Below are 18,717 nucleotides of genomic sequence, written 5' to 3' on the forward strand. Positions count from 1 at the left end.
TTCCAAAAAATTAGGGTGTCAACCAAAAAAATACAGCGACAACTAAAAAAATTACTGTGACAATTAAAAAAATTAGAGTGTCAACCAAAAAAATTACAGTGACAACTAAAAATACCGGTATCATGTGTTTGTACCAAAACTCAAAAAAACTCAATTTTTTTTCAAAGTCCAAAAATTGCGATTCTATCCCAACGCATGTTACCGGTATCATGTGTTTGTACCAAAACTAAAAAAAAAAAATCGATTTTTTTTCTAAGTCTTACAGTGACAACCAAAATGTCCCTGTAACTAGATGTCACAGTAATTTGTTTAATCGTCACCGTAATTTTTTTAATTGTCTTTATTAGTTGTCCATTTTGTTAAACCATTAAATGAAATGTTACAAAAGGATAAATATTTTTCTTTGTTTATTAGGAAGATTTTTTTGATGTATGCCAACACACTGTGCGTAAAATGAAATACAACAGATGTTATAAACCTCTATGGAAAAGTAGTTAATTCACAAGTTATGAATTAAAAATAAATAGGCTACAAATTGTCAGCTTTAAATGCAAACTGTAACTGTTTTAAAAAATATCATTTTAAATAAATATTATGACATTATACTAATAAATTTCGGGCTTAAAATTGAACCCAAAAAATAGCACATCATAAATTTAAGGATTTAACAAATAGCATTCTGATATCATAAAGTTGTATCTGTTTAGAAAAAGTGGGCAACGACAGTAGAAATAATAAATTGTGAGATTTAGAAACAAACAGAAAAAACATTTTTTTAAAATTTAATGACAATTTTGAAATACATTGACCATTGAAACAATAAATGGAAATCAATCAATTAAACTTAAAAAACAAAACATTTGAACACGTTATGACATTATAGTGATGAGAGCGTCAATAAATTTGCTTCTGTCCTCGTTTACAACGGTAATAATAGCAGGGTTAAAGAAGTGGTGTTGGGTACGAGACTTCGTTCGTTCTGAAGCGTGGTGGAACGCATTCCCGAATAAACTGGAAAATGAAAGTTGAAAAAATTACAAAATTACTCACATTATGAAGTCAAAACTATTGAACAATAAATACAAATGAACAAAGAAAAAAAATTAACATTGGGGTAGAGTTTTTGTACAAACACCGGTATCATGCGTTGGGGTAGAATCGCAATTTTTGGACTTTGAAAAAAAAATGAGTTTTTTGAGTTTTGGTACAAACACATGATACCGGTATCATGCGTTGGGGTAGAATCTCACATTTTCAACTTTCAAAGTCCAAAAATTGCGATTTTTTCAATACCGGTATCATGCGTTGGGGTAGAATCGCAATTTTTAGACTTTAAAAAAAATCGAGTTTTTTTAAGTTTTGGTACAAACACATGATATCATGCGTTGGGGTAGAATCGCAATTTTTAGACTTTGAAAAAAATCGAGTTTTTTTGAGTTTTGGTATAAACACATGATACCGGTATCATGCGTTGGGGTAGAATCTCACATTTTCCACTTTGACAAAAAAATGAGTTTTTTGAGTTTTGGTACAAACACATGATACCGGTATCAATGGTTGGGGTAGAATCTCACATTTTCAACTTTCAAAGTCCAAAAATTGCGATTTTTTCAATACCGGTATCATGCGTTGGGGTAGAATCGCAATTTTTAGACTTTAAAAAAAATCGAGTTTTTTTGAGTTTTGGTATAAACACATGATACCGGTATCATGCGTTGGGGTAGAATCGCAATTTTTGGACTTTGAAAAAAAATCGAGTTTTTTTGAGTTTTGGTATAAACACATGATACCGGTATCACGCAATGGGGAAGAATCGCAATTTTTGGACTTTAAAAAAAAATAGAGTTTTTTTTAGTTTTGGTATAAACACATGATACCGGTATCATGCGTTGGGGTAGAATCGCAATTTTTAGACTTAAAAAAAAAATCGAGTTTTTTTGAGTTTTGGTATAAACACATGATACCGGTATCATGCGTTGGGGAAGAATCGCAATTTTTGAACTTTGAAAAAAAATCGATTTTTTTGAGTTTTGGTACAAACATGTGATACCGGTATCATGCGTTGGGGTAGAATCGCAATTTTTGGACTTTGAAAAAAAATTGAGTTTTTTTGAGTTTTGGTACAAACATGTGATACCGGTATCATGCGTTGGGGTAGAATCGCAATTTTTGGACTTTGAAAAAAAATTGAGTTTTTTTGAGTTTTGGTACAAACACATGATACCGGTATCATGCGTTGGGGTAGAATCGCAATTCTTGGACTTTGAAAAAAAATTGAGTTTTTTTGAGTTTTGGTACAAACACATGATACCGGTATCATGCGTTGGGGTAGAATCGCAATTTTTGGACTTTGAAAAAAAATTGAGTTTTTTTGAGTTTTGATACAAACACATGATACCGGTATCATGCGTTGGGGTAAAATCGCAATTTTTGGACTTAGAAAAAAAATTTTTTTTGAGTTTTGGTACAAACACATGATACCGGTATCATGCGTTGGGGTAGAATCGCAATTTTTGGACTTTGAAAAAAAATTGAGTTTTTTTGAGTTTTGGTACAAACACATGATACCGGTATCATGCGTTGGGGAAGAATCGCAATTTTTGAACTTTGAAAAAAAATCGATTTTTTTGAGTTTTGGTACAAACATGTGATACCGGTATCATGCGTTGGGGTAGAATCGCAATTTTTGGACTTTGAAAAAAAATTGAGTTTTTTTGAGTTTTGGTACAAACATGTGATACCGGTATCATGCGTTGGGGTAGAATCGCAATTTTTGGACTTTGAAAAAAAATTGAGTTTTTTTGAGTTTTGGTACAAACACATGATACCGGTATCATGCGTTGGGGTAAAATCGCAATTTTTGGACTTTGAAAAAAAATTGAGTTTTTTTGAGTTTTGGTACAAACACATGATACCGATATCATGCGTTGGGGTAGAATCGCAATTTTTGGACTTTGAAAAAAAATTGAGTTTTTTTGAGCTTTGGTACAAACACATGATACCGGTATCATGCGTTGGGGTAGAATCGCAATTTTTGGACTTTGAAAAAAAATTGAGTTTTTTTGAGCTTTGGTACAAACACATGATACCGGTATCATGCGTTGGGGTAAAATCGCAATTTAAAATCGCAAAAATTTTTTTTAAAATCCCCAACGCATGATACCGGTATCATGTGTTTGTACCAAAACTCAAAAAAACTCAATTTTTTTCAAAGTCCAAGAATTGCGATTCTACCCCAACGCATGATACCGGTATCATGTGTTTGTACCAAAACTCAAAAAAACTCAATTTTTTTTCTAAGTCCAAAAATTGCGATTCTACCCCAACGCATGATACCGGTATCATGTGTTTGTACCAAAACTCAAAAAAAATTTTTTTTCTAAGTCCAAAAATTGCGATTTTACCCCAACGCATGATACCGGTATCACATGTTTGTACCAAAACTCAAAAAAATCGATTTTTTTTCAAAGTTCAAAAATTGCGATTCTTCCCCAACGCATGATATCGGTATCATGTGTTTGTACCAAAACTCAAATAAACTCGATTTTTTTCAAAGTCCAAAAATTTTGATTCTACCCCAACGCATGATACCGGTATCATGTGTTTATACCAAAACTCAAAAAAACATGATACCGGTATCATGCGTTGGGGTAGAATCGCAATTTTTGGACTTAGAAAAAAAATTGAGTTTTTTTGAGTTTTGGTACAAACACATGATACCGGTATCATGCGTTGGGGTAGAATCGCAATTTTTGGACTTTGAAAAAAAAATTGAGTTTTTTTGAGCTTTTGTACAAACACATGATACCGGTATCATGCGTTGGGGTAGAATCGCAATTTTTGGACTTTGCAAAAAAATTAAGTTTTTTTGAGCTTTTGTACAAACACATGATACCGGTATCATGCGTTGGGGTAGAATCGCAATTTTTGGACTTTGAAAAAAAATTGAGTTTTTTTGAGCTTTGGTACAAACACATGATACCGGTATCATGCGTTGGGGTAGAATCGCAATTTTTGGACTTTGTAAAAAAATCGAGTTTTTTGAGTTTTGGAACAAACACATGATACCGGTATCATGCGTTGGGGTAGAATCGCAATTTTTGGACTTTGAAAAAAAATTGAGTTTTTTTGAGCTTTGGTACAAACACATGATACCGGTATCATGCGTTGGGGTAGAATCGCAAATTTTGGACTTTGAAAAAAAAATTGAGTTTTTTTGAGCTTTTGTACAAACACATGATACCGGTATTGGGGTAGAATCGCAATTCTTGGACTTTGAAAAAAAATTGAGTTTTTTTGAGTTTTGGTACAAACACATGATACCGGTATCATGCGTTGGGGTAGAATCGCAATTTTTGGACTTTGAAAAAAAATTGAGTTTTTTTGAGCTTTGGTACAAACACATGATACCGGTATCATGCGTTGGGGTAGAATCGCAATTTTTGGACTTTGAAAAAAAATTGAGTTTTTTTGAGCTTTGGTACAAACACATGATACCGGTATCATGCGTTGGGGTAGAATCGCAATTTTTGGACTTTGAAAAAATATTGAGTTTTTTTGAGTTTTGGTACAAACACATGATACCGGTATCATGCGTTGGGGTAGAATCGCAATTTTTGGACTTTGAAAAAAAATTGAGTTTTTTTGAGTTTTGATACAAACACATGATACAGGTATCATGCGTTGCGGTAGAATGGCAATTTTTGGACTTTGAAAAAAAATTGAGTTTTTTTTGAGTTTTGGTACAAACACATGATACCGGTATTATGCGTTGGGGTAGAATCGCAATTTTTGGACTTTGAAAAAAAATTGAGTTTTTTTGAGCTTTGGTACAAACACATTATACCGGTATCATGCGTTGGGGTAGAATCGCAATTTTTGGACTTTGAAAAAAAACTGAGTTTTTTTGAGCTTTGGTACAAACACATGATACCGGTATCATGCGTTGGGGTAGAATCGCAATTTTTGGACTTTGAAAAAAAATTGAGTTTTTTTGAGCTTTGGTACAAACACATGATACCGGTATCATGCGTTGGGGTAAAATCGCAATTTTTGGACTTTGACAAAAAATCAGATTTTCTCAGTTTTGATACAAACACATGATACCGGTATCATGCGTTGGGGTAGAATCACAATTTTTGGACTTTGAAAAAAAATTGAGTTTTTTGAGTTTTGGTACAAACACATGATACCGGTATCATGCGTTGGAGTAAAATCGCAATTTTTGGACTTTGAAAAAAAATTGAGTTTTTTTGAGTTTTGGTATAAACACATGATACCGGTATCATGCGTTGGGGTAGAATCAAAATTTTTGGACTTTGAAAAAAATCGAGTTTATTTGAGTTTTGGTACAAACACATGATACCGATATCATGCGTTAGGGTAGAATCAATCGAGTTTTTTGAGTTTTGGTACAAACACATGATACCGGTATCATGCGTTGGGGTAGAATCGCAATTTTTGGACTTTGAAAAAAAATTGAGTTTTTTTGAGTTTTGGTACAAACACATGATACCGGTATCATGCGTTGGGGTAGAATCGCAATTTTTGGACTTTGAAAAAAAATTGAGTTTTTTTGAGTTTTGGTACAAACACATGATACCGGTATCATGCGTTGGGGTAGAATCGCAATTTTTTGACTTTGAAAAAAAATTGAGTTTTTTTTAGCTTTGGTACAAACACATGATACCGGTATCATGCGTTGGGGTAGAATCGCAATTTTTGGACTTTGACAAAAAATCAGATTTTCTCAGTTTTGATACAAACACATGATACCGGTATCATGCGTTGGGGTAGAATCACAATTTTTGAACATGGAAAAAAATCGAGTTTTTTGAGTTTTGGTATAAACACATGATACCGGTATCATGCGTTGGGGTAGAATCACAATTTTTGGACTTTGAAAAAAAATCGAGTTTTTTGAGTTGGGGTACAATCACAATTTTTAGACTTTGAAAATAATCGAGTTTTTTTGAGTTTTGGTACAAACACATGATACCGGTATTGGGGTAGAATCGCAATTCTTGGACTTTGAAAAAAAATTGAGTTTTTTTGAGTTTTGGTACAAACACATGATACCGGTATCATGCGTTGGGGTAGAATCGCAATTTTTGGACTTTGAAAAAAAATTGAGTTTTTTTGAGTTTTGATACAAACACATGATACAGGTATCATGCGTTGCGGTAGAATGGCAATTTTTGGACTTTGAAAAAAAATTGAGTTTTTTTGAGTTTTGGTACAAACACATGATACCGGTATCATGCGTTGGGGTAGAATCGCAATTTTTGGACTTTGAAAAAAAATTGAGTTTTTTTGAGCTTTGGTACAAACACATTATACCGGTATCATGCGTTGGGGTAGAATCGCAATTTTTGGACTTTGAAAAAAAACTGAGTTTTTTTGAGCTTTGGTACAAACACATGATACCGGTATCATGCGTTGGGGTAGAATCGCAATTTTTGGACTTTGAAAAAAAATTGAGTTTTTTTGAGCTTTGGTACAAACACATGATACCGGTATCATGCGTTGGGGTAAAATCGCAATTTTTGGACTTTGACAAAAAATCAGATTTTCTCAGTTTTGATACAAACACATGATACCGGTATCATGCGTTGGGGTAGAATCACAATTTTTGGACTTTGAAAAAAAATTTTGAGTTTTGGTACAAACACATGATACCGGTATCAAAATTTTGAGTTTTGGTACAAACACATGATACCGGTAAAAAGAGTTTTTTGAGTTTTGGTACAAACACATGATACCGGTATCATGCGTTGGAGTAAAATCGCAATTTTTGGACTTTGAAAAAAAATTGAGTTTTTTTGAGTTTTGGTATAAACACATGATACCGGTATCATGCGTTGGGGTAGAATCAAAATTTTTGGACTTTGAAAAAAATCGAGTTTATTTGAGTTTTGGTACAAACACATGATACCGATATCATGCGTTAGGGTAGAATCAATCGAGTTTTTTGAGTTTTGGTACAAACACATGATACCGGTATCATGCGTTGGGGTAGAATCGCAATTTTTGGACTTTGAAAAAAAATTGAGTTTTTTTGAGTTTTGGTACAAACACATGATACCGGTATCATGCGTTGGGGTAGAATCGCAATTTTTGGACTTTGAAAAAAAATTGAGTTTTTTTGAGTTTTGGTACAAACACATGATACCGGTATCATGCGTTGGGGTAGAATCGCAATTTTTGGACTTTGAAAAAAAATTGAGTTTTTTTTAGCTTTGGTACAAACACATGATACCGGTATCATGCGTTGGGGTAGAATCGCAATTTTTGGACTTTGACAAAAAATCAGATTTTCTCAGTTTTGATACAAACACATGATACCGGTATCATGGTTGGGGTAGAATCACAATTTTTGAACTTGGAAAAAAATCGAGTTTTTTGAGTTTTGGTATAAACACATGATACCGGTATCATGCGTTGGGGTAGAATCACAATTTTTGGACTTTGAAAAAAAATCGAGTTTTTTGAGTTGGGGTACAATCACAATTTTTAGACTTTGAAAATAATCGAGTTTTTTTGAGTTTTGGTACAAACACATGATACCGGTATTGGGGTAGAATCGCAATTCTTGGACTTTGAAAAAAAATTGAGTTTTTTTGAGTTTTGGTACAAACACATGATACCGGTATCATGCGTTGGGGTAGAATCGCAATCTTTGGACTTTGAAAAAAAATCGAGTTTTTTGAGTTTTGGTACAAACACATGATACCTGTATCATGCGTTGGGGTAGAATCGCAATTTTTGGACTTTGAAAAAAAATCGAGTTTTTTTGAGCTTTGGTACAAACACATGATACCGGTATGATACAGGTATCATGCGTTGGGGTAGAATGGCAATTTTTGGACTTTGAAAAAAAATTGATTTTTTTTTAGTTTTGGTACAAACACATGATACCGGTATCATGCGTTGGGGTAGAATCGCAATTTTTGGACTTTGAAAAAAAATTGAGTTTTTTTGAGCTTTGGTACAAACACATGATACCGGTATCATGCGTTGGGGTAGAATCGCAATTTTTGGACTTTGAAAAAAAATTGAGTTTTTTTGAGCTTTGGTACAAATACATGATACCGGTATCATGCGTTGGGGTAAAATCGCAATTTTTGGACTTTGACAAAAAATCAGATTTTCTCAGTTTTGATCAGATTTCTCAGTTTTGAATCAGATTTCTCAGTTTTTCTCAGTCAAAAAATCAGATTTCTCAGTTTTCTCAGTTTTGAATCAGATTTCTCAGTTTTTCTCAGTCAAAAAATCAGATTTCTCAGTTTTGAACACATGATACAGGTATCATGCGTTGGGGTAGAATCGCAATTTTTGGACTTTGAAAAAAATTGAGTTTTTTTGAGTTTTGGTACAAACACATGATACCGGTATCATGCGTTGGGGTAGAATCGCAATTTTTGGACTTTGAAAAAAAATTGAGGTTTTTTGAGTTTTGATACAAACACATGATACAGGTATCATGCGTTGGGGTAGAATGGCAATTTTTGGACTTTGAAAAAAAATTGAGTTTTTTTGAGTTTTGGTACAAACACATGATACCGGTATCATGCGTTGGGGTAGAATCGCAATTTTTGGACTTTGAAAAAAAATTGAGTTTTTTGAGTTTTGGTACAAACACATGATACCGGTATCATGCGTAGGGGTAGAATCGCAATTTTTGGACTTTGAAAAAAAATTGAGTTTTTTTGAGTTTTGGTACAAACACATGATACCGGTATCATGCGTTGGGGTAGAATCGCAATTTTTGGACTTTGAAAAAAAATTGAGTTTTTTTAGCTTTGGTACAAACACATGATACCGGTATAATGCGTTGGGGTAGAATCGCAATTTTTGGACTTTGAAAAAAAATCAGATTTTCTCAGTTTTGATACCAACACATGATACCGGAATCATGCGTTGGGATAGAATCGCAATTTTTGGACTTTGAAAAAAAATCAGATTTTCTCAGTTTTGATACAAACACATGATACCGGTATCATGCGTTGGGGTAGAATCGCAATTTTTGGACTTTGACAAAAAATCAGATTTTCTCAGTTTTGATACAAACACATGATACCGGTATCATGCGTTGGGGTAGAATCGCAATTTTTGGACTTTGACAAAAAATCAGATTTTCTCAGTTTTGATACAAACACATGATACCGGTATCATGCGTTGGGGTAGAATCGCAATTTTTGGACTTTGACAAAAAATCAGATTTTCTCAGTTTTGATACAAACACATGATACCGGTATCATGCGTTGGGGTAGAATCACAATTTTTGAACTTGGAAAAAAATCGAGTTTTTTGAGTTTTGGTATAAACACATGATACCGGTATCATGCGTTGGGGTAGAATCACAATTTTTGGACTTTGAAAAAAAATCGAGTTTTTTGAGTTGGGGTACAATCACAATTTTTAGACTTTGAAAATAATCGAGTTTTTTTGAGTTTTCGTACAAACACATGATACCGGTATTGGGGTAGAATCGCAATTCTTGGACTTTGAAAAAAAATTGAGTTTTTTTGAGTTTTGGTACAAACACATGATACCGGTATCATGCGTTGGGGTAGAATCGCAATCTTTGGACTTTGAAAAAAAATCGAGTTTTTTGAGTTTTGGTACAAACACATGATACCTGTATCATGCGTTGGGGTAGAATCGCAATTTTTGGACTTTGAAAAAAAATCGAGTTTTTTTGAGCTTTGGTACAAACACATGATACCGGTATGATACAGGTATCATGCGTTGGGGTAGAATGGCAATTTTTGGACTTTGAAAAAAAATTGATTTTTTTTTAGTTTTGGTACAAACACATGATACCGGTATCATGCGTTGGGGTAGAATCGCAATTTTTGGACTTTGAAAAAAAATTGAGTTTTTTTGAGCTTTGGTACAAACACATGATACCGGTATCATGCGTTGGGGTAGAATCGCAATTTTTGGACTTTGAAAAAAAATTGAGTTTTTTTGAGCTTTGGTACAAATACATGATACCGGTATCATGCGTTGGGGTAAAATCGCAATTTTTGGACTTTGACAAAAAATCAGATTTTCTCAGTTTTGATAAAAACACATGACACAGGTATCATGCGTTGGGGTAGAATCGCAATTTTTGGACTTTGACAAAAAATCAGATTTTCTCAGTTTTGATACAAACACATGATACCGGTATCATGCGTTGGGGTAGAATCACAATTTTTGGACTTTAAAAAAATAGAGTTTTTTTGAGTTTTGGTACAAACACATGATACCGGTATCATGCGTTGGGGTAGAATCGCAATTTTTGGACTTTGAAAAAAAATTGAGCTTTTTTGAGCTTTGGTACAAACACATGATACCGGTATCATGCGTTGGGGTAAAATCGCAATTTTTGGACTTTGACAAAAAATTGAGTTTTTTTGAGTTTTGATACAAACACATGATACAGGTATCATGCATTGGGGTAGAATGGCAATTTTTGGACTTTGACAAAAAATCAGATTTTCTCAGTTTTGATAAAAACACATGACACAGGTATCATGCGTTGGGGTAGAATCGCAATTTTTGGACTTTGAAAAAAAATTGAGTTTTTTTGAGTTTTGGAACAAACACATGATACCGGTATCATGCGTTGGGGTAGAATCGCAATTTTTGGACTTTGAAAAAAAATTGAGTTTTTTTGAGTTTTGATACAAACACATGATACCGGTATCATGCGTTGGGGTAGAATCGCAATTTTTGGACTTTGAAAAAAAATTGAGTTTTTTTGAGTTTTGATACAAACACATGATACAGGTATCATGCGTTGGGGTAGAATCGCAATTTTTGGACTTTGAAAAAAAATTGAGTTTTTTGAGTTTTGGTACAAACACATGATACCGGTATCATGCGTTGGAGTAAAATCAAAATTTTTGGACTTTGAAAAAAATCGAGTTTATTTGAGTTTTGGTACAAACACATGATACCGATATCATGCGTTAGGGTAGAATCAATCGAGTTTTTTGAGTTTTGGTACAAACACATGATACCGGTATCATGCGTTGGGGTAGAATCGCAATTTTTGGACTTTGAAAAAAAATTGAGTTTTTTTGAGTTTTGGTACAAACACATGATACCGGTATCATGCGTTGGGGTAGAATCGCAATTTTTGGACTTTGAAAAAAAATTGAGTTTTTTTGAGTTTTGGTACAAACACATGATACCGGTATCATGCGTTGGGGTAGAATCGCAATTTTTTGACTTTGAAAAAAAATTGAGTTTTTTTTAGCTTTGGTACAAACACATGATACCGGTATCATGCGTTGGGGTAGAATCGCAATTTTTGGACTTTGACAAAAAATCAGATTTTCTCAGTTTTGATACAAACACATGATACCGGTATCATGCGTTGGGGTAGAATCACAATTTTTGAACATGGAAAAAAATCGAGTTTTTTGAGTTTTGGTATAAACACATGATACCGGTATCATGCGTTGGGGTAGAATCACAATTTTTGGACTTTGAAAAAAAATCGAGTTTTTTGAGTTGGGGTACAATCACAATTTTTAGACTTTGAAAATAATCGAGTTTTTTTGAGTTTTGGTACAAACACATGATACCGGTATTGGGGTAGAATCGCAATTCTTGGACTTTGAAAAAAAATTGAGTTTTTTTGAGTTTTGGTACAAACACATGATACCGGTATCATGCGTTGGGGTAGAATCGCAATTTTTGGACTTTGAAAAAAAATTGAGTTTTTTTGAGTTTTGATACAAACACATGATACAGGTATCATGCGTTGCGGTAGAATGGCAATTTTTGGACTTTGAAAAAAAATTGAGTTTTTTTGAGTTTTGGTACAAACACATGATACCGGTATCATGCGTTGGGGTAGAATCGCAATTTTTGGACTTTGAAAAAAAATTGAGTTTTTTTGAGCTTTGGTACAAACACATTATACCGGTATCATGCGTTGGGGTAGAATCGCAATTTTTGGACTTTGAAAAAAAACTGAGTTTTTTTGAGCTTTGGTACAAACACATGATACCGGTATCATGCGTTGGGGTAGAATCGCAATTTTTGGACTTTGAAAAAAAATTGAGTTTTTTTGAGCTTTGGTACAAACACATGATACCGGTATCATGCGTTGGGGTAAAATCGCAATTTTTGGACTTTGACAAAAAATCAGATTTTCTCAGTTTTGATACAAACACATGATACCGGTATCATGCGTTGGGGTAGAATCACAATTTTTGGACTTTGAAAAAAAATTTTGAGTTTTGGTACAAACACATGATACCGGTATCAAAATTTTGAGTTTTGGTACAAACACATGATACCGGTAAAAAGAGTTTTTTGAGTTTTGGTACAAACACATGATACCGGTATCATGCGTTGGAGTAAAATCGCAATTTTTGGACTTTGAAAAAAAATTGAGTTTTTTTGAGTTTTGGTATAAACACATGATACCGGTATCATGCGTTGGGGTAGAATCAAAATTTTTGGACTTTGAAAAAAATCGAGTTTATTTGAGTTTTGGTACAAACACATGATACCGATATCATGCGTTAGGGTAGAATCAATCGAGTTTTTTGAGTTTTGGTACAAACACATGATACCGGTATCATGCGTTGGGGTAGAATCGCAATTTTTGGACTTTGAAAAAAAATTGAGTTTTTTTGAGTTTTGGTACAAACACATGATACCGGTATCATGCGTTGGGGTAGAATCGCAATTTTTGGACTTTGAAAAAAAATTGAGTTTTTTTGAGTTTTGGTACAAACACATGATACCGGTATCATGCGTTGGGGTAGAATCGCAATTTTTGGACTTTGAAAAAAAATTGAGTTTTTTTTAGCTTTGGTACAAACACATGATACCGGTATCATGCGTTGGGGTAGAATCGCAATTTTTGGACTTTGACAAAAAATCAGATTTTCTCAGTTTTGATACAAACACATGATACCGGTATCATGGTTGGGGTAGAATCACAATTTTTGAACTTGGAAAAAAATCGAGTTTTTTGAGTTTTGGTATAAACACATGATACCGGTATCATGCGTTGGGGTAGAATCACAATTTTTGGACTTTGAAAAAAAATCGAGTTTTTTGAGTTGGGGTACAATCACAATTTTTAGACTTTGAAAATAATCGAGTTTTTTTGAGTTTTGGTACAAACACATGATACCGGTATTGGGGTAGAATCGCAATTCTTGGACTTTGAAAAAAAATTGAGTTTTTTTGAGTTTTGGTACAAACACATGATACCGGTATCATGCGTTGGGGTAGAATCGCAATCTTTGGACTTTGAAAAAAAATCGAGTTTTTTGAGTTTTGGTACAAACACATGATACCTGTATCATGCGTTGGGGTAGAATCGCAATTTTTGGACTTTGAAAAAAAATCGAGTTTTTTTGAGCTTTGGTACAAACACATGATACCGGTATGATACAGGTATCATGCGTTGGGGTAGAATGGCAATTTTTGGACTTTGAAAAAAAATTGATTTTTTTTTAGTTTTGGTACAAACACATGATACCGGTATCATGCGTTGGGGTAGAATCGCAATTTTTGGACTTTGAAAAAAAATTGAGTTTTTTTGAGCTTTGGTACAAACACATGATACCGGTATCATGCGTTGGGGTAGAATCGCAATTTTTGGACTTTGAAAAAAAATTGAGTTTTTTTGAGCTTTGGTACAAATACATGATACCGGTATCATGCGTTGGGGTAAAATCGCAATTTTTGGACTTTGACAAAAAATCAGATTTTCTCAGTTTTGATCAGATTTCTCAGTTTTGAATCAGATTTCTCAGTTTTTCTCAGTCAAAAAATCAGATTTCTCAGTTTTCTCAGTTTTGAATCAGATTTCTCAGTTTTTCTCAGTCAAAAAATCAGATTTCTCAGTTTTGAACACATGATACAGGTATCATGCGTTGGGGTAGAATCGCAATTTTTGGACTTTGAAAAAAATTGAGTTTTTTTGAGTTTTGGTACAAACACATGATACCGGTATCATGCGTTGGGGTAGAATCGCAATTTTTGGACTTTGAAAAAAAATTGAGGTTTTTTGAGTTTTGATACAAACACATGATACAGGTATCATGCGTTGGGGTAGAATGGCAATTTTTGGACTTTGAAAAAAAATTGAGTTTTTTTGAGTTTTGGTACAAACACATGATACCGGTATCATGCGTTGGGGTAGAATCGCAATTTTTGGACTTTGAAAAAAAATTGAGTTTTTTGAGTTTTGGTACAAACACATGATACCGGTATCATGCGTAGGGGTAGAATCGCAATTTTTGGACTTTGAAAAAAAATTGAGTTTTTTTGAGTTTTGGTACAAACACATGATACCGGTATCATGCGTTGGGGTAGAATCGCAATTTTTGGACTTTGAAAAAAAATTGAGTTTTTTTAGCTTTGGTACAAACACATGATACCGGTATAATGCGTTGGGGTAGAATCGCAATTTTTGGACTTTGAAAAAAAATCAGATTTTCTCAGTTTTGATACCAACACATGATACCGGAATCATGCGTTGGGATAGAATCGCAATTTTTGGACTTTGAAAAAAAATCAGATTTTCTCAGTTTTGATACAAACACATGATACCGGTATCATGCGTTGGGGTAGAATCGCAATTTTTGGACTTTGACAAAAAATCAGATTTTCTCAGTTTTGATACAAACACATGATACCGGTATCATGCGTTGGGGTAGAATCGCAATTTTTGGACTTTGACAAAAAATCAGATTTTCTCAGTTTTGATACAAACACATGATACCGGTATCATGCGTTGGGGTAGAATCGCAATTTTTGGACTTTGACAAAAAATCAGATTTTCTCAGTTTTGATACAAACACATGATACCGGTATCATGCGTTGGGGTAGAATCACAATTTTTGAACTTGGAAAAAAATCGAGTTTTTTGAGTTTTGGTATAAACACATGATACCGGTATCATGCGTTGGGGTAGAATCACAATTTTTGGACTTTGAAAAAAAATCGAGTTTTTTGAGTTGGGGTACAATCACAATTTTTAGACTTTGAAAATAATCGAGTTTTTTTGAGTTTTCGTACAAACACATGATACCGGTATTGGGGTAGAATCGCAATTCTTGGACTTTGAAAAAAAATTGAGTTTTTTTGAGTTTTGGTACAAACACATGATACCGGTATCATGCGTTGGGGTAGAATCGCAATCTTTGGACTTTGAAAAAAAATCGAGTTTTTTGAGTTTTGGTACAAACACATGATACCTGTATCATGCGTTGGGGTAGAATCGCAATTTTTGGACTTTGAAAAAAAATCGAGTTTTTTTGAGCTTTGGTACAAACACATGATACCGGTATGATACAGGTATCATGCGTTGGGGTAGAATGGCAATTTTTGGACTTTGAAAAAAAATTGATTTTTTTTTAGTTTTGGTACAAACACATGATACCGGTATCATGCGTTGGGGTAGAATCGCAATTTTTGGACTTTGAAAAAAAATTGAGTTTTTTTGAGCTTTGGTACAAACACATGATACCGGTATCATGCGTTGGGGTAGAATCGCAATTTTTGGACTTTGAAAAAAAATTGAGTTTTTTTGAGCTTTGGTACAAATACATGATACCGGTATCATGCGTTGGGGTAAAATCGCAATTTTTGGACTTTGACAAAAAATCAGATTTTCTCAGTTTTGATAAAAACACATGACACAGGTATCATGCGTTGGGGTAGAATCGCAATTTTTGGACTTTGACAAAAAATCAGATTTTCTCAGTTTTGATACAAACACATGATACCGGTATCATGCGTTGGGGTAGAATCACAATTTTTGGACTTTAAAAAAATAGAGTTTTTTTGAGTTTTGGTACAAACACATGATACCGGTATCATGCGTTGGGGTAGAATCGCAATTTTTGGACTTTGAAAAAAAATTGAGCTTTTTTGAGCTTTGGTACAAACACATGATACCGGTATCATGCGTTGGGGTAAAATCGCAATTTTTGGACTTTGACAAAAAATTGAGTTTTTTTGAGTTTTGATACAAACACATGATACAGGTATCATGCATTGGGGTAGAATGGCAATTTTTGGACTTTGACAAAAAATCAGATTTTCTCAGTTTTGATAAAAACACATGACACAGGTATCATGCGTTGGGGTAGAATCGCAATTTTTGGACTTTGAAAAAAAATTGAGTTTTTTTGAGTTTTGGAACAAACACATGATACCGGTATCATGCGTTGGGGTAGAATCGCAATTTTTGGACTTTGAAAAAAAATTGAGTTTTTTTGAGTTTTGATACAAACACATGATACCGGTATCATGCGTTGGGGTAGAATCGCAATTTTTGGACTTTGAAAAAAAATTGAGTTTTTTTGAGTTTTGATACAAACACATGATACAGGTATCATGCGTTGGGGTAGAATCGCAATTTTTGGACTTTGAAAAAAAATTGAGTTTTTTTGAGTTTTGATACAAACACATGATACAGGTATCATGCGTTGGGGTAGAATGGCAATTTTTGGACTTTGAAAAAAAATTGAGTTTTTTTTAGTTTTGGTACAAACACATGATACCGGTATTGGGGTAGAATCGCAATTTTTGGACTTTGAAAAAAAATTGAGTTTTTTTTAGTTTTGGTACAAACACATGATACCGGTATCATGCGTTGGGGTAGAATCGCAATTTTTGGACTTTGAAAAAAAATTGAGTTTTTTTGAGCTTTGGTACAAACACATGATACCGGTATCATGCGTTGGGGTAGAATCGCAATTTTTGGACTTTGAAAAAAAATTGAGTTTTTTTGAGCTTTGGTACAAACACATGATACCGGTATCATGCGTTGGGGTAAAATCGCAATTTTTGGACTTTGAAAAAAAATTGAGTTTTTTTGAGTTTTGATACAAACACATGATACCGGTATCATGCGTTGGGGTAGAATCGCAATTTTTGGACTTTGAAAAAAAATTGAGTTTTTTTGAGTTTTGATACAAACACATGATACAGGTATCATGCGTTGGGGTAGAATCGCATTTTTTGGACTTTGAAAAAAAATTGAGTTTTTTTGAGTTTTGATACAAACACATGATACAGGTATCATGCGTTGGGGTAGAATGGCAATTTTTGGACTTTGAAAAAAAATTGAGTTTTTTTGAGTTTTGGTACAAACACATGATACCGGTATTGGGGTAGAATCGCAATTTTTGGACTTTGAAAAAAAATTGAGTTTTTTTTAGTTTTGGTACAAACACATGATACCGGTATCATGCGTTGGGGTAGAATCGCAATTTTTGGACTTTGAAAAAAAATTGAGTTTTTTTGAGCTTTGGTACAAACACATGATACCGGTATCATGCGTTGGGGTAGAATCGCAATTTTTGGACTTTGAAAAAAAATTGAGTTTTTTTGAGCTTTGGTACAAACACATGATACCGGTATCATGCGTTGGGGTAAAATCGCAATTTTTGGACTTTGACAAAAAATCAGATTTTCTCAGTTTTGATACAAACACATGATACCGGTATCATGCGTTGGGGTAGAATCACAATTTTTGGACTTTGAAAAAAAATTAAGTTTTTTGAGTTTTGGTACAAACACATGATACCGGTATCATGCGTTGGAGTAAAATCGCAATTTTTGGAATTTGAAAAAAAATTGAGTTTTTTTGAGTTTACAAACACATGATACCGGTATCATGCGTTGGGGTAGAATCGCAATTTTTGGACTTTGAAAAAAATCGAGTTTATTTGAGTTTTGGTACAAACACATGATACCGGTATCATGCGTTGGGGTAAAATCGCAATTTTTGGACTTTGACAAAAAATCAGATTTTCTCAGTTTTGATACAAACACATGATACCGGTATCATGCGTGGGGTAGAATCGCAATTTTTTGGCTTTGACAAAAAATCAGATTTTCTTAGTTTTGATACAAACACATGATACCGGTATCATGCGTTGGGGTAGAATCAAAATTTTTGGACTTTGTAAAAAAATAGAGTTTTTTGAGTTTTGGTACAAACACATGATACCGGTATCATGCGTTGGGGTAGAATCGCAATTTTTGGACTTTAAAAAAAAATTGAGTTTTTTTGAGCTTTGGTACAAACACATGATACCGGTATCATGCGTTGGGGTAGAATCGCAATTTTTGGACTTTGAAAAAAAATTGAGTTTTTTTGAGCTTTGGTACAAACACATGATACCGGTATCATGCGTTGGGGTAGAATCGCAATTTTTGGACTTTGAAAAAAAATTGAGTTTTTTTGAGCTTTGGTACAAACACATGATACCGGTATCATGCGTTGGGGTAGAATCGCAATTTTTGGACTTTGAAAAAAAATTGAGTTTTTTTGAGTTTTGGAACAAACACATGATACCGGTATCATGCGTTGGGGTAGAATCGCAATTTTTGGACTTTGAAAAAAAATTGAGTTTTTTTGAGTTTTGGTACAAACACATGATACCGGTATCATGCGTTGGGGTAGAATCGCAATTTTTGGACTTTGAAAAAAAATTGAGTTTTTTTGAGCTTTTGTACAAACACATGATACCGGTATCATGCGTTGGGGTAGAATCGCAATTCTTGGACTTTGAAAAAAAATTGAGTTTTTTTGAGCTTTGGTACAAACACATGATACCGGTATCATGCATTGGGTAGAATGGCAATTTTTGGACTTTGACAAAAAATCAGATTTTCTCAGTTTTGATAAAAACACATGACACAGGTATCATGCGTTGGGGTAGAATCGCAATTTTT

The 18,717-nt window shown here is 33.8% G+C and overlaps 1 protein-coding gene across 1 annotated transcript in view; it reads right to left on the minus strand.

Annotated features, from left to right (window-relative positions):
- Positions 1-390: 390 nt before the first annotated feature.
- Positions 391-18,717, minus strand: part of LOC149739318 (cell division control protein 45 homolog) — a 37,422-nt gene continuing 19,095 nt past the window's right edge. Inside the window, exon 16 of the mRNA XM_089873882.1 lies at positions 391-1,011. Coding sequence (XP_089730008.1) covers positions 870-1,011 — 142 coding nt within the window. The 3' untranslated portion in view covers positions 391-869. The remainder of the gene's footprint in view (positions 1,012-18,717) is intronic.

This window comes from Ciona robusta, chromosome 3 (genome assembly GCF_009617815.1).
Source record: "Ciona robusta chromosome 3, ASM961781v2".
Lineage (NCBI taxonomy): Eukaryota > Metazoa > Chordata > Ascidiacea > Phlebobranchia > Cionidae > Ciona > Ciona robusta.